At 43.0% G+C, this 20,447-nt stretch overlaps 2 protein-coding genes across 2 annotated transcripts; both read left to right on the top strand.

The window, feature by feature from the left end:
- Positions 1-6,049: 6,049 nt before the first annotated feature.
- Positions 6,050-12,572, top strand: LOC149746258 (S-adenosylmethionine-dependent nucleotide dehydratase RSAD2-like). Its single transcript, XM_089901798.1, has 3 exons — positions 6,050-6,329; positions 10,694-10,855; positions 12,403-12,572. The coding sequence occupies exons 1-3, from the start codon at positions 6,050-6,052 to the stop codon at positions 12,570-12,572; spliced, it is 612 nt and encodes a 203-aa protein (XP_089757924.1).
- An 18-nt stretch (positions 12,573-12,590) lies between these two features.
- LOC149746257 (S-adenosylmethionine-dependent nucleotide dehydratase RSAD2-like) lies at positions 12,591-19,755 on the top strand. The gene is made up of 3 exons (XM_089901797.1): positions 12,591-12,632; positions 14,700-14,849; positions 19,591-19,755. The coding sequence occupies exons 1-3, from the start codon at positions 12,591-12,593 to the stop codon at positions 19,753-19,755; spliced, it is 357 nt and encodes a 118-aa protein (XP_089757923.1).
- The last annotated feature ends 692 nt before the right edge of the window (positions 19,756-20,447 follow it).

Raw genomic sequence — 20,447 nt, 5'->3', positions numbered from 1 at the left:
CAGGAACAATGGACACGCCACAGCAACTTGTCGGGGTTGCTTCGCACAAACATCAAGATTGGTGATGGGCACCTCATTCACAGATGGGGTCCTGAGATTAGGTGACCAAGACTGGTCACAGCAGGACGTGCCTACGTGTCCAGCCCACCACGTAACGGCAAACCTGAGACCCAAGCGGGCTTTCCTGACCAGCCATCTCACTCCTGTACCCAGGGTGGGAGTGCTTCTAGAAATAAAGCACATCTATCTATGCAGCCTAGGTGGTGAAGGACTCAGAAGCTCTGCCCGTCTCTCCAGACTCCTCTGATGTTCATCTTTTTCCTGTTATTCTTGCTCTGCATCTCTTCCCTGGAATAAAGCCCACCTGTGAGTGTGACCTGTTCCTGTCCCAGGAGTCCTTATAGCCGATTAGCAAACACGTGGGTGGTCTTAAGGCTCCTAAAACACAACCCAATACACACACACACACACACACACGCACACACACACATGGAAATTAAATTAGAAGTTCAAGGAACTCTTACTTTGAAGTGCTTTGATATTCCATTGTATTTATTTAAATACACACACTCTCACACATAATTACAACTCTGTAAATTAGTGAAATGGCACTCATTGGATGAATTAAATTACACCCAGTAAATGAGTGAACAGGAAAGACAAAGAGTTAAAGAAGATATTTGCAAAACATATAACTAAGAAAGTACATCTATACAATGAATTCTTATAAATCAATCATAAAAATGCAGAAAATCCAATACAAAAAGGGGCAAGGGATGTGAATAGGCACATCACAAAGGAGAATATCCAAATAGCTAATAAATATATTAAAAAGATGCTTAACATCATTAGTCGTCAGGAAACTGGAAAGTAAAGCCACAAGACACCACTCCACAGCCACTGAGATGGCTAAAGTTAAACCAGATAAAGCAAACATCTCACAGTGACAGCACCAAGTGAGAAGAAAGATGTGGAGCAATACTTACATTACTCTGGTCGGAGTGTACATCGGGCCAGCACTCTGGAAAACTCTATGGAATTATGTACTAAAGGGGAGTATATATGTATATATATATTTTTTTTTCTTTTTTTCGATACGCGGGCCTCTCACTGTTGTGGCCTCTCCCGTTGCGGAGCACAGGCTCCGGACGCGCAGGCTCAGCGGCCATGGCTCACAGGCCCCGCCGCTCCGCGGCATGTAGGATATTCCCGGACCGGGGCACGAACCCGTGTCCCCTGCATCGGCAGGCAGACTCTCAACCGCTGCGCCACCAGGGAAGCCCTATATGTATATTTTTTAGGAACCAGTGACCCCGTTCCTGGGTGTATCCCCAACACAGATACATACTTATGTTGACCAAACGACATGTACAAGAAAATTCATGGCCTAATAGCAAAATAGTCCAAATGCTCATTATAATTGAGCAATTCAATGGATTGTGGTATATTCCAACAATAAAATCCTAGATGGTTATGAAAATGAACAAAGTACTGGTGGACACAACAAAATGGGTAAATCTACAAATATAACATTGAGTGAAAGAAGCTATACAGAAAGCAGTACATAAGGTGTTATTATGTCCACAGGATCTTCAAAAGCAGGCAAACCTAGAGGATGGTTTTAGAAAACAGGACATGGTTATCTTTGGGGCAGAGGTAGGGCTTAGGGCCTGGGGGAAGGTACTGGACACGCGAAGGTCTGAGCAAAGTTCTGTTTCTTGATCAAGATGGTTGTTACACATGAGTGCTCGTTCGGTCCAAAATTTGTCCTGCTGTATGTGTATGAATTGTGCACTTTTCTTTATGCACAAGATGCTTCAGAAAAAGACTTACCAAAGTAATAATATGAAGATTGCAAGTAACTGAACCGATTCTGCAATCTGCTAATGTGTGCCAGCCGCTGTTTGATGTTACTGCAGGATGGTCCACATCAGGGAGCAGGGAGTACCCTGGGGATGTGCAAGTCTTTGAAGAAAAAAGTCCCTGGCTAATGAAAAATGGTAGTGACATTTGGCTGTTACCTGTTTGCATTTAGATGTCTTTAGAGATGGCTGACTCCCGAGAGGTAGAGACCAAGAAGGGGCTGCCTTGACTTCCCTCCAGCCCACACCCATCATCAGCAGTTGGGAGAAGAAATCCCTCCCTGGCCTTTGTCAGCCATGACTTTGAATAAGAAAGTCTACTTCTCTTGAGCCTTACTCTTGGATGCATGGAGGAAGACAGGTTTTGAGTGAATAAGCATATGTTCAGAGGATATCAAAGTGACGTTGACTTTTGTGAGCTCTTTGCCAGAAGGGACTTGGACTTGTTTATTTTATTCATATTTATTAATATTTTATCTGATACATAGGAGCTTCTCAATAAACCATGGTTGAGGAAAAGAAGAAAGGAAAGAAAGAAAGAATCCTTGAATAAATGAGTGAATAAGTGAATGAATAAACAAATGAATGAATATAAAAGAAACTGGCCTGGATAGAACAGACTTAAGAAGTAATAATAGGGCTTCCCTGGTGGCGCAGTGGTTGAGAGTCCGCCTGCCGATGCAGGGAAAACGGGTTCGTGCCCCGGACCGGGAAGATCCCACATGCCGCGGAGCGGCTGGGCCCGTGATCCATGGCCGCTGAACCTGCGCGTCTGGAGCCTGTGCTCCGCAACGGGAGAGGCCACAACAGTGAGAGGCCCGCGTACCGCAAGAAAAAAAAAAAAAAAAAGAAGTAATAATAAAATAATGTGATAGTAATTATCAATTATTAAGCAGTATTTCAAGTGTTTAAGTCCCGATTCAAATCCTCACTCCCTGTGTGACATAAGTTTCCCCAACTGTAAAATAAGTTAGTGCCTGCAAAATATAGCCCAGTGCCTGGTACATAATGTTATATACATGCTAGATGTTTCTAACTGATAATGTCGAACTCTACTTTCAGTGCTTGATAAACTTCATGTCATTTAATCCTTAGAATGCCCTGGGTGAAATAGACATTAATACCCATATTTCCCAGGTGTGTTAGCAAAATCAGGCAGGTAAAGAAAGTTACCCCGAATTAAACAATACTGGCTGACCTAAGATTCAAACCTTAAAATGTTTGGCTTCAAAAGTCTGTGTGGTTACCCTTTATGACATATTTGTCATAATCATATTTGATTTGTAATGGAAACTGATTTGATTTTCGTTTCTTCATACACATGTGATCTAGAAAAAAAAAAACGTATTTCTTGATTGAGCCAGGCCATGGTAAGTTTATAAAATACTTTTGACTAAGTCATATTTCTCATTGCAGGCTTGGTAATCATCAAGCATACATTGGTTATTGTGCTGAATTTGCTTTCAGTTTCCTTCTCAGTGAAATAAAAGTCATCTTTGCTTCTATTCAAAACATAACACGAGTAGAAGAACAAAAGCTGACCCTAATTGAATGATTTTCCCGGCACTGTTTTAAGTGACTCACATAAATTAGAATTCTCACTCTTCACAAATATCCCTTGAGATACCTGGTCTTACAGATGGGAATTGAAGATCCAGAGAAATAAAGTCACTTAGTCACCTAGCTAGTAAGTGACAAGCTAGGCTTGTGGTTTCATAAACTTAACCACTAGGGCTATCCCAACTTGCTACAAGTCTCATGAAAACATAAAACCACACACTCAAGATCAAACCCAATTCCCATTAAAGAGGGCTAAAGGATAGAAAATTTCAGTACAAACCTCAACACTTACTAGGAAAACTGTGAAAATAGATAATAAAAAAACACAATAATTCTTGCCAACTAAGAAGAATCTTGGTTATTAGAGAAATGCAGATCAAAACTACAGTGAGGAATCACCTCACACCAGTCAGAATGGCTGTCATCAAAATGTCTACAAATAATAAATGCTGGAGAGGGTGTGGAGACAAGGGAACCCTCCTGTACTGTTGGTGGGAATGTAAATTGATACAGCCACTATGGAGAACAGTATGGAGGTTCCTTTAAAAAACCAGAGTATAGAATGTGGATATTATATACTGAATGTTGTGTAAGCTTTATATATATTCGTACTTACTTGTATTTGCATAAAGAAACATTGGATGGTGTAGTCACTATGGAAAACAGCATGGAGGTTTCTCAAAAAACTAAAAAAACTAGATATGATCTAGGATATGACCATACGATCTAGCAATTCCACTCCTGGGCATATATCCGGAGAAAACCCTAATTCAAAAAGACACATGCACCCCAATGTCCATAGCAGCACTATTTACAAGAGCCAAGACATGGAAGCAACCTAAATGTCCATCGACAGATGAATGGAAAAAGGAGGTGAGTGGGATGAATTGGGAGATTGGGACTGACATATATATATATTACTGATACTATGTATAAAATAGATAACTAATGAGAACCTACTGTATAGCACAGGGAAATCTACTCAGTGCTCTGTGATGACCTAAATGGGAAGGAAATCCAAAAAAGAGGGGATATATGTATACATCTAGCTGATTCACTTTGCTGTACAGTAGAAACTAACACAACATTGTAAAGCAACTATACTCCAATAAAAATTTTTAAAAATAAATAAATGACTGTCTAAGACACACACAAAAAAGATGTGGTATATACATACAATGGAATACTACTCAGCCCTAAAAAGGAATGAAATAATGCCATTTGCAGCAACATGGATGGACTTATATATTATCATACTAAGTGAAATAAGTCAGACAGAGAAAGATAAATATCATATGATATCACTTATATGTATAATCTAAAATATGATACAAATGAACTTATTTACAAAACAGAAATAGACTCACAGACAGAAGAAAAAACATACGGTTTTCAAAGGGGGAAAGGGAGGGAGGGATAAATTGGAGTTTGGGATTAACAAATACACACTACTATATATAAAATAGACAATCAACAAGGATCTACTGTATAGAACAGGGAACTATATTCAATATCTTGTAATAACCTATAATGGAAAAGAATCTGAAAAAGAGCAGATAGATATGTATAGGTGAATCACTTTGCAGACATCTAAAACTAACACAACGTTGTAAATCAACTAGACTTCAATTTTTAAAAAAAGGAAGCATATTAGAAAGCATCTGATTTTCCTATTGTCTATTAAAAAAGGTATAGAAATGCATAGACATGCAGGGAAATACAATGTCTAAATTTGAACATGTAAAAATGCGTACATTAAGATAAATTACTAAGGAAAGATTCAGGCATCAGTGTCATTATGTGCCTATGCGTTTTTTTGTTTTTGTTTGTTTGTTTGTTTGTAGTATGTGGGCCTCTCACTGTTGTGGCCTCTCCCGTTGCGGAGCACAGGCTCCAGACGCGCAGGCTCAGCGGCCATGGCTCACGGGCCCAGCCGCTCCGCGGCATGTGGGATCTTCCCGGACTGGGGCACGAACCCATGTCCCCTGCATCGGCAGGCGGACTCTCAACCACTGCGCCACCAGGGAAGCTCGGCCTATGCGTTTTGACTGTGATCTGAAAGGGGATGCTGAGGCTCATGGAGTAGGGTCTCATCCTCCAAGGGTCATTCATTCTTTTCCCTATTTGGCTCTCCTAACAAACACCTGAGTGCCCCCAGGTGAAGGGTGCTGGAGTGGAAGCTTCTACATGTTGTGTCATGCACAAGCAATACAACAGCTACAGACGTGGCTAAGTCTCTGTCTAGTTCTACTGCTAACTGCTAGATCGAGATAGAGATTAGCTATCAATACCTTCTCCATCTGTATCTAGTTAGCAGGCTGTTATTTATACCCCTATTATTTATAGGCGGGGGAAGCAGCGGGGCAGGGAAAGCAGATGTCAGTCTTAGTCTTGAGCCTTCAGTCTTGGCCCTGTTCCAACTTTCATTTTCATGAAAAGAGAAATCCAGACTTGTGCTCAGCTGAGAGTTAGTCAAGGAAGGGGTGTCCCTGCTCCCCGTGTGACAGGTTGCCGGGCACATGTAAAGTGAGCCTGCAGCTGCAGGGCGGCCTCAGGGAACCTGGCCACCATGTGGATGCTGGTACCCGTGTCATTCACTCTCAAGCTGCTGAGCGCCTTCGTGCTCCATGTGGAGCAGCCTGGGGACCCTGTTCCCCCGGCTCAGGGCAGCATTCTGGCTGGCAGGGGGCAAGAAGAGCCAGCAGCAGCGGGGCAGGAGAAAACCAAGGAAGCCCAGCAGGGAAGACGAAGAGGACCGCGATCTGCCCATCACCCCCACCAGCGTAAATTATCACTTCACCCGCCAGTGCAATTTCAAGTGTGGCTTCTGCTTCCACACGGCCAAAACGTCCTTTGTGCTGCCGCTGGCGGAGGCCAAGAGAGGCTTGCTGCTGCTGAAGGAAGCGGGTGAGTCCGGACCCAGTACGAGATCAGGGGCTCAGCTGGTACGTGGCTGGCTGACAGGAGGGGGCTGGGAGCGTGCATGGGCTGGACGGTTCCCCCAGAATCCTAGCGGTTCCCACAGCACAGGGAGGATGCCCTCCCTCCAGAGGATGTGGAGGTGAATTTGGGGATGGGTGTCTAGGCCTTCCCAGCCTGCAGAGTCGGCTGACCTGGGGGTAAGCGGAGCAAACCCATCCTCCTGACGCTGCTAAGCTAAGCGAGCCGCGCCTGCACTTGCCGGGTCCCGGTCCGCCCAGCCCGCGGAACGAGGCAGGTCGGGAAGGTCGTGCTGCACTCTGAGTCGGCCCGAAGCACTTGGGGTTTCCCAGAAACAGTTAATGAGGAAGGTTGCAAACAAATACAAACACTTTGACTTAAGAAACGCAATAGCTGAATCTTTGATTTTGGATTATTTGCCTGTTCTTACTATGAAACTTTAGAGAAACTATTTACGACTCAAATAAGGCAATGACTTTGCTCTGGAGACTCTCACTCAGTGTCACCACGTCAGTAACTCGAAGGCATATCAGACAGACCCCAGCCTGTCCAGTTCTACGGTGACATCTTCCGCTCCAGATCTGCCCTCCTGTCTTCCCTAGAGCAAGTTCAGCCACATGGCCAACTTTTTTCTCAACTTGTTGCCTTTTTTTTTAGTAATTTATTTATTTATTTTTGCTGTGTTAAGTCTTTGTTTCTGTGTGAGGGCTTTCTCTAGTTGCGGCAAGCTGGGGCCACTCTTCATCGCGGTGCGTGGGCCTCTCACTATCGCGGCCTCTCTTGTTGTGGAGCACAGGCTCCAGACGCGCAGCCTCAGTAGTTGTGGCTCACAGGCCTAGTTGCTCCGTGGCACGTGGGATCCTCCCAGACCAGGGCTCGAGCCCGTGTCCCCTGCATTAGCAGGCAGATTCTCAACCACTGTGCCACCAGGGAAGCCCCAACTTGCTTGCCTTTTTTACAGACATGTAACATACATTTGCACAGACCTGCACACACCCAGGTAAACAGCACACGACTCTAGACAGAAAACAGCAGGGCATCCAAAGCGCACGCTCCCTTCAGCCCCTGCCCTTCCTGCCCAGGATAACCACTAGCTCTTACTCTAACACACACACTAGTTTTGCCGGATTTTGTGCTTGATACGGTGAGATCATAGGCTTGCACTTTACTGGATCGGACTCATTTTGCTTCCCATACGCCTGCCCAGTCATCCACAGCTCATCCAATGCCTGACCCACCTTGCCGTTCCCATTGGGGTCTGGTTCAGGGTCTCATTATTTCTCACCAGGACTGCTGCAATTCATCTCATTGTCTCTGGGTCCCCTCTGAAAGCACGTTATCTTACTAAAATACATATTTTGATGGCTAACTCCCCCACTTAGCTCTCTTGCATGGCTTCCAAGCCCAAACTTGTCAGCACAGGCTTCAAGCTCAGTGTTGCCATCCTTCACCCCAATTCCTGAAGGGCCCCAAGCTGTGGACACATCATGTGACACAGTTCTCCCACAACACCTGCATCGTGGAGCCTGTGATCGCACTGTTCTCTCTTCCTGGAACGCTTGTCACCTCAGTCTCTGTTGGTGAACTTTCAAAGCTCCTTAGAATTATCCCTGGTCCTCGTCATGCAGAATGAATGCCCTCTCACCTTCCTTTGTGATCCCATGGCATTTGTTACAAATGCATGTATTATAGCATGTTTTATTTATTTTATTTTTTTACTTGAATGAAAGATTCTTTAAATCCTATAATGCTTTACAGTTTTCAAAAGTTTCACACACATGATTCCATATAATCCTAATTATAACCCTTTTTCTCCCTAGCCCTATCTTGCCTCTCCCCACTTTCCTCTCCCCACTGGTAACCACTAGTTTGTTCTCTATATCTGTGAGTTTGATTCTTTTTTGTTTTATTCACTAGTTTGTTGCGTTATTTTAGATTCCACACATACATGATATTATACAATATTTGTCTTATTTCACTTAACCTAATGCCCTCCAAGTCCATCCATGTTGCTGCAAATGGCAAAATGTCATTATTTTTTATGGCTGATTAGCATTCCTTTGTGTATATACACCACATCTCCTTTATCCGTTCGTCTATTGATGGACACTTTTAAAAAAATGTAAAAGCTTTTGCACAGCAAAGAAAACCATTGACAAAATGAAAAGACAACCTATTGAGTGGGAGAAGATATTTGCAAATGATATGACCGATAGAGGGTTAGTAGCCAACATACATAAATAGCTGAGACAACTGAACATCAAAAAACAAAGAACTCAGTTAAAAAATGGGCAAAACTCAATAGAAATTTTCCAAAGAAGAAATGCAGATGGCCAACAGGCACACTTGCAAAGATGCTCAACACCACTAATCATCCAGGAAATGCAAATCAAAACCACAATGAGGTATCACCTCACACCAGTCAGAATAGCCATCATCAAAAAGTCCACAAATAACAAATGCTGGAGAAGGTGTGGAGACAAGGGAACCCTCGTACACTGTTGGTGGGAATGTAAATTGGTACAGACACTGTGGAGAAGAGTATGGAGGTTCCTTAAAAAACTAAAAATAGAATTACCATATGACCCAACAATTTCACTTCTGGATATATATCAGAAAGAAGTAAAAACACTAATTTGAAGAGATACATGCACCCCAATGTTCATAGCAGCATTATTTACATTGCCAAGGTATGGAAGCAGCCTAAGTGCCTACTGCAGCATATTTCAAATTGTGCTCTTGTGTCTTGTTTTTAATATCTGGGTCCCCAAAGACTTTGAGTTCCAAGATTGAAACCTAGCATTCTGCTTATCTTACTGCCTAGCAAAGTATCTAGAAGGTAATAGGAATCTAATGAATGTTTTTGAATGGATGAATTAGTGCATGAATGAACAAATGAAGAGAGGTGTGGGGTTATGGAACAAACTTAGCCTCTTGATTCACACGGCCAGGATTTGAGTTCCTGCTCTAGCACTTAAACAATGTGTCAAGACATTTAACTTTCTGAATATCAGTTTAATATTCTTTAAAATACAGACAATAGTGATAATTCATATATCAACCTTAAAAAGTTGTTACAAGGCCCAAATAAATAAATGCTCATATGTTTTTTAATAGAGTATAAACTATTACAGTTATAATTAATACTTTTATATCATGACCTCTCAGTTTTAAGTAAATAAAACCAAAGTTAGTTAAAATGGTTAAGGTATAGCATGGGTGATGTGTCCTGTAAGTAAGATTTCTGGCAAATAGAGGAAAATCTATTTTGGTAGCTATTAAAATTTTAAATTTATTTTTAAATTTAAACAATAAAAGTACATTACATTTAAAATTACTGCTCTGGCTGAAGATGCTTCTAAAATATATTATTTACTTCTTTGGGGTTTTTTTTTGTTTGTTTTTTTTTTTTGGCTGAGTTGGGTCTTTGTTGCTGCGCGCGGGCTTTCTCTAGTTGCAGCGAGGGGGGCTACTCTTCATTGCAGTGCACAGGCTTCTCATTGCTGTGGCTTCTCTTGTTGTGGAGCACAGGCTCTAGGTGTGCGGGCTCAGTAGTTGTGGTGCACAGGCTCAGTTGCTCCGCGGTATCTGGGATCTTCCCAGACCAGGGGTCGAACCCTTGTCCCCTGAACTGGCAGGTAGATTCTTAACCACTGCGTCACCAGGGAAGCCCACCTCTTTGGCTTTTGAACAGAACAGACTGAATAGAACTCAAGCATTATGAGCATCAGCTATTGATCCGTGCTGTGACAGGATGGCTTGTATGTTGGCACCACTGTGAATTAATTGCTCCTCGTCTAAGCTCTTAGCAACATCTCTACATCCTGTTTGTTCAGTTTTCTCATTCTTTCATCACCTCTAACCTAATCCTCAAACTCCTCACGGGCTACACCACTGGCCAATACACTGTTTCACTTTCTCTAGTTATCTGCCCCTATTTAACCACACTTTTAGGGAATCGTATTTTTATTGGATAATAATGCTCATCATACAAGCCACCTCCTAGCATGTTAGCTTATAAATAGTGAGGTTTTATAATTTACCACAGCCCCATTGTAGAAACATCTGAGAGTAAAAGAGGGTGCTAGAAAAACTAACTGATGAGATTTGGTCCTCCATAAACCGGGACTGTCCTGGGAAAGCTAGGATGGAGGGCAACCCAGCACACTTAGAAAGATCAAAGACTTTGGAGCTTGGGCGTACGTCCTGGTGCCACTTTTCTCTCATCTCATTCTATTACATTGAGAAAATACTACTTTTGCCATTAAAATAATAATGGATGTTGATGAAGTGGGAAACTAGAAGGAAAAGCCGTGCTCTGTCTGTCCCAGGTATGGAAAAGATCAACTTCTCCGGTGGAGAGCCATTCCTCCACGACTGGGGCAAATACCTTGGCCAGCTGGTGAAGTTCTGCAAACAGGAGCTGCAACTGCCCAGCGTGAGCATAGTGAGCAACGGGAGCCTGATCCGGGAGAGGTGGCTCCAGAACTACGGTGAGAGCCTCGCGTGGCACGGGATGGCCGCCTCTGTCACTGTCTGTTGCTCTATTTCCCTCCATCCCGGGCTTTTGGCCAGGCCTGCTGGGGATCCAAAGGGAGGAGGAAACAAGTGGGCTTACTCTAATCTCTTTTCAAGCTGGTAGGGCTCTAAGTCAACAAGTATGGCAAGGCAGATAACAGAACAGACTAGCCCCAGAACTCTTCCGTCCATTATCAGCGTAGCTAGTTTTAGCTGAGCCGCTAGTGGGGAGAATTAACGCAGTGTACAGTTTTGCAAGCCCTGACCTTATCGTTTGCTATTCATGTTTAATTATTAAAGTCTTTTCGGAAATAACTCTATTTTAGTAGTCTCGTGTACAAATTAAGTGATTAGACTAGAACAGTCGTTCTCACCTTTGGCTGCATATTTGGCTACTGAGGAACTTTATAAAATATCTGTACTGGGACTGGACTCCAGACTGATTATATCAGAGCCTCGTGGTATGTGGACAGGCCAAGTTGGGGTGCTCCGAGGGATTCCATTATACGACCCAGGGTTACAAACCCCTGGTCCTAAGACTGGGAAGCTAAGTTTTACATAGATGTTAATATTCAGAGAGCAGTACCTGGAATTTAGGAGGCACTTGAAAAATGTTAGCTATTATTACTACTAGCATTTTGGGAAACAGTTCTAACTGAACTCTTAGAGTGTGCTTTGCTTTGTGTAAGTTGTTTGAGCCTTGAAATCATCCAAAGGGTAGTTGCACTTGTGATCTGTTGAGGACACTCACAGGAGATCTCTGATGAAATCCTCCTTCCAAGATGATGAAGAAATGGATGTGGATCTGGGTGTGGATGTGGGTAGAACAGCCCACCTGAGGAAGGTTAACAGGAAGACCACAGGGCAATGAGTCAACATCAAAATGACCGTGAAGGGAGCCACTCAGTGAAAGAGGGGGTTCAGAAGTTCAAAAGTAAGCTTTGGGAACCAGATTCCGAGCAGTAAGACAGGGTTAGGGAGCTGTGTGATCAGAGAAGAACTGGTTGGGTTTGCTGTCTGTGTCCCCAGGGCAGCGTGCTCTCTCCAGGATGGGCTCTACATGCTGTCAATATGGTGTAAAGAGTAGGGACCAGGAGGGTTGCTGCACCTTTGGGTCAAAAGCTCAAATGTTGTACGGGAGAGGTGGTGCAAATTAGTGAATTTGGAAGTGCGTAAGAAAAAGGATCATTAGCGGTAGGGAGACAAAAAGAAAGTGTAAGGACTATTAATAGTGGACACGTGGACAGTCATTTATGAACTTCCGTTGATCGTGGTCCTATATGGGAGTTCAAGGTTAGTGCTGCCATATGCTCAAATTATTAAAGATACACCATAAATCTACATTCTATGTTAAATCTATCCCCCCAAAAATAGTTGCAAACAGTTTGAAATATTTTTAGATGTCTGGAGGAACAAACAAAACGTTTATGTCTACCTATGTGGTCCATAAGGCTCCAATTCTCCACCTCTGGCTTAAAGGCCTGTGTCTGCATCCTTGGATGGAAAAGCCTAATTCCCTCAGGGGAATATTTGGACATTCTCGCCATCTCCTGCGACAGCTTTGACGAGCAGGTCAATGTCCTTATTGGCCGTGGTCAAGGAAACAAGAACCACGTGGAAAATCTCCACAAATTGAGGACGTGGTGCAAAGATTACAGAGTGGCCTTCAAGATAAATTCTGTCATCAATTGATTCAATGTGGATGAGGACATGACGGAACAGATTAAAGCCCTGAACCCCATCCGCTGGAAGGTATGTACCGAGATGCTTTTGCTGGTTGTAATTAAGAGAAGGGTCAGGAGAGACTTACTTCGGCAAAACCCGAAATGATAAGGATACAGAGAACTATGGACTCAGAAAGCCAGTTGGGAAAGCAGGCCCTTGGTCCTTCTTTCAGCTCTGCTAAACGTTAACTACTTACATTCTCTTTGCCTCAATTTCCCCCTTATAACTGATTTCCTTCTGGGAAATTGTGAAAGTAAATATAAAAGAATATGAGAAGTGCTTGGAGATATTCTGAAGAATATGTTCATAGGAAGTCTAACTCGTATGTGTTTATTAAAATAATAAGACTGATTTGTCTTAAAAGCTCTTGGCCTATTTATAAATGGGTATGTGTTCTTCATAAATTCTGTTACTTCATTTTTCGTAGAATTATTAGAAGCTATTAGGAGAAAGGCCATCCCCAAGTGGTAGCAAAATTCATTCCCAAGATTCCTTCACCCAGATGTGTGCTTTAGGGCTTAGCCCCACTATCAGCTACTAAAAAGTCTAAGGTTCAAATACTCGTAAGCCAGTTCACAGTGACTTACAGCACTCACCATGCACAGATGCTTACAAAGAATTATAAGCTGAAGGTTTCTGCCCCTGGATGTTCTTCAGAATGAACTCAGGGAACTGTTTCAAATCAGCTTCTTGGGCCTCATCCTATACCCACTATCCTGAAACAGATTAGCCGGAGGGTTTGTGTGAATATGTATTCTTAACAAGCTGCCCCGATGATTGCTATGCAGGTATCCAAAGTCTGTGCCTGAACCCCAGACTAATGCAACTAAAGATAAGATGTAGAATTCAATTCTAGCAAGTAAAAGAGTTAAAGAAAACTCTTGTAATATAAAGCTATGTGTGCTGGGATAATGTGGCAAGGTGAAACAGGCAAGGTTTATTTCTGCCAAAGAGCCAGGAAGACTTCGTGTAGGAGGAGGTATTTGGCTCCTGCTTGGACAGAGGGACAGAATTTCCACAGGTAGGGAAGACCTAGGGAAGGAATTCCTGTCTAGACACCAAGAAAACCTTTCCTATCTAAGCTGCCTGGGATGTGCTGTTAATCCCACATTAGCATTCAGAGAAGGGTTGTGGAGATGGGAACGGGATTAATGTATTATTTTCCTGAGGTTATCCTGTAACATGTGGAAATGGGTTATGGGAAACAAGAAATGTTTCTTACTTTAAAAAGTTTTAATTTGTATGTTGAGCTTGATATTTGGTTATATATGTAAGTAAGCTGGAATATCAGCCACTCTCCCAGGTCCAGGAGGAACTGAAAACAGCTACAGAAACAGGTGTGATGGGAAGACCCCAGGCTATGACCCACTGTGTGGAGGTGTCAGAGGAGAGCCAGAGGGCTAAGCTCTAAGCTCTTAGATTTCCCTTCTAGAGCCCCCTGCCAGTCATCACTCATGTACTATACTTATATATTATAAATACATATTATATATATTTTTTCTCATAGCTTTGGTTTGCTCATGGCTCCTTGTCACTTGTTCTCTATCTCTTTTCTCCAATCTTTCGACCCCTACTCTGGCTTCCACTTGCCTGATTCACTCCAGAATTGCCTTTTCAAAATTCTGACATTTTTTGGAGGGAGAGGATTAGCTGCTGTCCATTTAGAAAACAGTTTTTGCATCAGATCACTGAGGTCTGCAGGATGCAAGTTGATGTAAACCTGGATCAGGTGTCAACTGTTATGCAATTGCTCACGTGGTTGAGAACCTGGTCCCCCAGGCAGCCTCCTCCGCGGGAGGCCCTGGGCTTGCAGGCAACCATTATTTTGTAGTCTGAAAATATTAGGTTCTAAGACTAGATCAAATGTAATCTAGATCAGTTTTTAAAAATGTACATTTTGGGAATGTTTGGGCTTCTAGTACCATATCCCTAAATTTCAGGGCATGTTCTCATTTCCCCAGAGCAGTGTCTTTCTAGAATGTTCCCTAGTTGGAGGAGTCTTCTTTGCTCAGGAGAGGTTCAGGGAGAAATGAGATTTGGGGCAAAAAGAGATGGAAAGCTCTTCACAAAGCCAACACCACACTTGTGTTTCAGGTCTTCCAGTGCCTCATAATTGAAGGTGAGAATTCTGGAGAAGATGCTCTGAGAGAAGCAGAACCGTTTGTGATATGTGATGAAGAGTTTGAAGCATTCTTGGACCGCCACAAAGACATGCCCTGCCGGGTGCCCAAGTCTAACCAGAAGGTTGTATGAAGCAAATGTTGTTTTGTTCCCCATCACACATTTAGCTCCAAACAGGAAAGTGTCTCCACCAAGGGCTGCACACACTGTGGCTTTGGAGGGTTTGCGTGGACAGATGGGAGTAGTCTCAGGGCTGAGGTGGAAGTTTCACTAGATCTTTAGGTTTCCAATGTGAAAAATTGGATCCATCCTGTTAGTCCAAATGTATGCATCATGTAGTTTAAACAGGGTCAGCCAAAGCACGTCTACAGTTTGGAGCTTCCAGGTGTTATCAGAGACAGAGTAAATACTCAGTGTGTTCTCAGAAGGTAAAGAAAAAAGAACTTATTCAAAGCTACATTACTGCAGTGTTAGGAACAGGAGTAAAAAATTGAAGGTAGCCTGATATTCAACATACAGAGAACAGGTAAGCTCATGTTCCCTGTATGGAATGTTATACTGACTATATAACCTATTTCAAAGAATATTAGGGAACAAGGATAAATTTGCATGATATGATATTAGGTACAAATGAGGAACTATAGGCAAAATTCATTTGACCTTTAATCCTAATGTGCAAAAACTATGTGTATGTACACATCCCATGGTCATCTTGGGATAATGGGATTATCAGTCATTCTTGTTGACCCTGATAACTGTTTGGACTTTAAATTTTTCTAAATAGGTAGTTTTATTATTTTTAAAGTATTTAAAAATCAAAACTTTCCCCATCTTCCGCGAAAAAAGATACACGCAGCAAAATCTCTCCCTCATATGCTTACATCATATTAGAAATTTGAGAACAAGGATTCATTCCTTATACTTCAGACTTCTGAGTAATGTTGACCAGAGTACTAATAAAAAAGTTCCTGAATGGGGTCAGAGCAGCTTTTGAAAAGAAGCCAGAGAACAGAGGAGAATACTCATATCTATACACTATTTTATTTGACTTTTTAAAATTTGCCTTAATTACATAGGTAATGTGAGATCAAAGAAAATACGTCATAAATTACTGCTTTTTGAGCACTTCACAGAGGCTTCATGAGCCAGAAATATTACCCCCGTTTTAGAAACTCTGAGGCTGAGTCATAGGGCTAACTGCCCTCACCTACATGACAGAAAGGGTTAGCTGACCTCACTCATGTCAGAGGTAAAGTGAGCTGATCTCACCTACATGAGAGGCATGGTTAGCTGACCTCATCTGTGTCAGAGGTACAGTTAACTGACCTCATCTATGTCAGAGGTATATTAACTGACATCATCTGTGTCAGAGGTGAAGTTAGCTGACCTCGCCTGTGACAGAGGTAGAGTTAGCTGACCTAACCCATGTCAGAGGCAGAGTTAACTCACCTCCCTTAGAGCCCAGCAAGGGACAAACTGGGGTTTGGATAACTCCAAAGCCTGAGAAGCTTACTAGTCAGTTCATTTCAAACTTCATTGTACAGACCCCGCCCCCCCCCCCCCAGGCAGGGTCTTGCTAAAATGCAGATTTAGAGTCAGCAGGGTTGGGGAAGTTATTGAGAGGAGGTGACCACTATTTGACCCAGAGCTGGACTGGGGCAAGTGGAGGCTCCTAACCCCTCCTCTGTCTTCAGGACGTACCCTCCCACGGTGAGACCATCTGGATGGCCCATGTGACTGAACCCAGCTCAGGCTTCTCTATAAACTTTTAAGACTAGCAGAGGGTGCTGAGGTCTTCTTGTCTTGCAGGTCACCCAAGACTAGCTTTGTGTGTCGGTTCCCTTGCATTGGTGAGGTCAGCTCACTTCACCTCTGACATAGGTGAAGTCAGCGAACCCTGCCTCTCATGTAAGTGAGGTCAGCTAACTATACCTGATGGAGGTGAAGTCAGTTAACTATATCTCTGACATAGGTGAGCTCAGCTAACTTTATCTCCAATGTAGGTGAGGTCAGCTAACCATGCCTCTTATGTAGATGAGGTCGGTGAACTCTGCCTCTGACATAGGTGGGGTCAGTTCACTTTACCTCTGCCGTGGGTAAGGTTTCCCCCAGGGAACTCCCAAGTTTGCAAACCAGCAAGCAGGTCTTAGGTGGACCCATGATTCAGCATTTTAACCAGCTCCCAGGTGATGCTGATGCCTGGCTCACCTCCAGACATTCAGGAACAAGGTCCCGAACTGGCCAGGCACAGGAGGAGTTGGCAAACTACAGCCCGTGAGACGAACCCAGAATGCAAGGCAAGAACGGTTGGAAAAAAAATCAAAACAAGAATGACATCTGTGACTCATGAAAAGTATACGAAATGCAATTTCAAGGTCGATAAAGAAGGTTTCAGTGGAACACAGCCATGCTTCCTCTCTAAGCATTGTCCACAGTGGCTTTTAGTTGCCACAGAGACCGCATGGTCTCTGAGGCTGAAAATATTTACTCTCTGGCCCTTTACAGAAAAATGTTTGCAGACTCCTACCTCTATGGGGTACGTATAGAGGGTATACCTTCCTATGAGAGTGTAGGCACACTCTCTATCTACCTATAGAAGGCATAACTAGTTACAAGTAATGTAAGTAATATTAAAATCCTCAGATAAGCTCCCAGGTAATAGCATTAAAGGGATTCTGCTTTATTCACTGAAAAGGGGGTCCATCAGAGGCATGGCGGACACAGGGAATATTGAACAATGAAGGACAGGGCTCCCCAGAGCTGGAGGAAATGGGGAAATTAGCCTGGGGCTTTCACTGTCAGAGGAGCTTTCAGAGTGGCATGTGACCCTTCCAGCATGGGGCAGAAGCCAGCCTGCTAGAATCTGCTAGAATCCGAATGGACACAAACAGATGGCTCGGAGATGAGTGTTAGGTGGGTATGGGGCACTGGCAGATGGCTCACCTTGTAAGGGACGCATCTAAAGACACTCAAGAGATTTACGAAACGTGGCCTCCAGAAATAATAAAGCACAAACGCACAAACGCGGTAAGATAGACAGTTGAGCGTACATACTGAAAAATATGCTTGAAACTAAGTTGGTATGTGATTTCTGCCTTGCAGATGAGAGATTCCTACCTTATTCTGGATGAATATGTGAGTATGTCTAATGCGTTATAAAATGATCCCTTAAAAATTCATTAAGCAGCAAGGTCAGTGTTGAGTTATAATCAGCATAACCATTTAGTCCATATTCATTCTTTCTGGCCAGCATTTCATATTTTTATTGTCACTGACTAACATTAATATTATAGAGCCCTTACTTCGCTGTGTCCATCTCTGAGCTAAGGGCTTGGGCAGGCATTGGCTTGCATCTGATCCAAGTGTTTGCATACACCCGCACTCGATGGTCTTTTCCCTATGGCTATGGATCCATGGATGTCGCACAGAGCTGACATCACACAAAGCAGTGTCCTTTGTTATGCCATCTTCGGCTGGGTTCTCTGGTCAAGGGGCACCCAGTGATCTTTGCAGGAAGGACATGTCACACTTGACGTTATTGCCTTTAATACCTCAGATGCTGCCAGCTTGTCCTCTGGCAGATAGCTCTTGGCTTTGCAGAGAAGAGGTTACAGTTCCTCTCCAAAAGCCACTGGTACCTTCCTACCCCACTGCCTTCCAAAGGAAGAGATATGCCATCATTCTCCAAACTGGAAAACAAATCACTTCTCCCTTTCCTTGTGTCTTTTTCTTTTCTTTTTCTGTCCCAATTCATAAACTTTTGCCAATATTTCTAGCACTGGACAAATAATTCCATTCAAAGATCTGTTTTTAAGAAATGAGCTCCAACAAGAACCATGGCTTTTCCATATTTAAACTGAATTTGGTGTTTCGAGAAATGCTTGCTGTGACTTTTGATATTTTATTATTTTCAAGTTAAATAGAGATGATTCACAGTCATTCATTTGTTGTCAATATGTGCTTTCTTTAAGGAACAGAGGGGAAAAGGTGGTAACACAAATGTTCAGTTTATGGGTTCAAGGTAGAGAGGAAAAGTCAAACAGAATTTATTTTTGGAGTACCATGACTGGCTGGGGATTGTTTTTTTTGGCTGGGGATTTTGACCAATGTTCCTCCACAAACTCTCTGGTTTCTGTACAGTTGGAATAAATAGAGTAGGAACAAAATTTACTTTTGGCAATCTAAGAACATTTTGATTCAACAAGTGTTACTACAAAATGCTGTGTGCCATGGTAGGTCACAGAGGTGTGAAGATCTGGTTCCTGTCTGCAAGATGCTTAACCTAGGATAAAAACCAAGACCCTTAGCAGGGCATGTGCTACTCTTCTTGATGTGGGACCTGCCCGCCTCTGTATCACCTTTCTTACCATGCTATCTCCCTTTCTTAAAAGAAGCTTTTACACTTTGTTTTTTATTTACACTTTTTTTTTTTAAATTCCTGCACACACAGTTTTCACTCCAGGAATATCATCTACCTGAAATTTCCCAAACTCACTGTACTGTTTCACGCTTCTGGGCTTTTACGATATTGTTCTCTCTAGCTTACAATTTCAAAACATAACTTAGATGGCAACACATTTTGGAAACCTTTCCTGATTACCCCGCCCCCCAGTGGAGGGACAGGCACGTGTATATAATTCTGTTTATCATGCCCTTACCTGGTCTCAGGTGTTCACGTGGGTGATGGGAGCTGGTTGAGTACAGAGATGGTGTCCCCAGAGTTCAACGCCCCCAGTGAAGCATCTGGTTCACAGCTCTCCACAAACATCTGTTGAAATGATTGGAACATCAAAAGTCATTTTGAGTTGATCCCCCGAATTGAGTTTTACAGGAAATATCCCAATTTCTGTCATGAATTTCCTAGATGCGCTTCGTGAACTGCAGAAACGGGCGGAAGGATCCTTCCACGTCCATCCTGGATGTTGGCATAGAAGAAGCTATAAAATTCAGCGGCTTTGATGAAAAGATGTTTCTCAAGCGAGGAGGGAAATACGTATGGAGCAAGGCGGACCTGAAGCTGGACTGGTAAAGCTGAAGGCTGAACAGCCTTCAGCCCATCTGTGGGGACCGCCCTGGCACTCAGCGCGTGGCTGCCCTGCTTCCCGTAGGCACTGCCAGCGGCCCCAAATTCGATTTTCAGTGGTACGTGGAATCTGATTGCCTCTGGTAACTGACCAGATAAATAACTGGGAAAATTGAAATCCTTAGAACACGCAAGACCATCAACTTTAGTTAATTAGCTTATTATGGATTTAATTTTTGAGTAGTATTTACTGACTCCTATATTTCCATTTTGAAGTTATTTTTCTAGTCCTTTCATTTGATAGTTATTTTCCCATATGGAAAAATTACAAATTATCTCCCCCGATTATTTGTGCTTGCGGTGAGGCTCTTTCCTTTTCGGCCTTCATATCACTGCAATCTTGGACTTTTTACCCAGAAGTTTAGAAATAGTCCACACATGTTTCAAAGAATAAGAAATGCTCATCTTACCAGGCTTTGATAAGTGCCTAGAAGGAGATAACTCATCTCCCCGGGGCTCTGCATGGCCCTGACCCATACTGGCTATTCCAGGAATGTGAGTGATCTCTGCTGCTCCCCTTTCTCTTCCAAGATTCTTAACAAAACCAAGGTGTGCTTTAAATTTAGTGAGGACGTTGACATGGGGTCAGGGCTTGGGTTGCTGTGTGAATCTGCTGAGTCTGTCAAGCAACAGCATAT

Source organism: Delphinapterus leucas, chromosome 19 (genome assembly GCF_059928025.1).
Source record: "Delphinapterus leucas isolate spDelLeu-1000000601 "Yukka" chromosome 19, BTC_Dleu_Yukka2, whole genome shotgun sequence".
NCBI classification, from domain to species: domain Eukaryota; kingdom Metazoa; phylum Chordata; class Mammalia; order Artiodactyla; family Monodontidae; genus Delphinapterus; species Delphinapterus leucas.
This window is presented reverse-complemented; position numbering and strand designations above follow the sequence as displayed.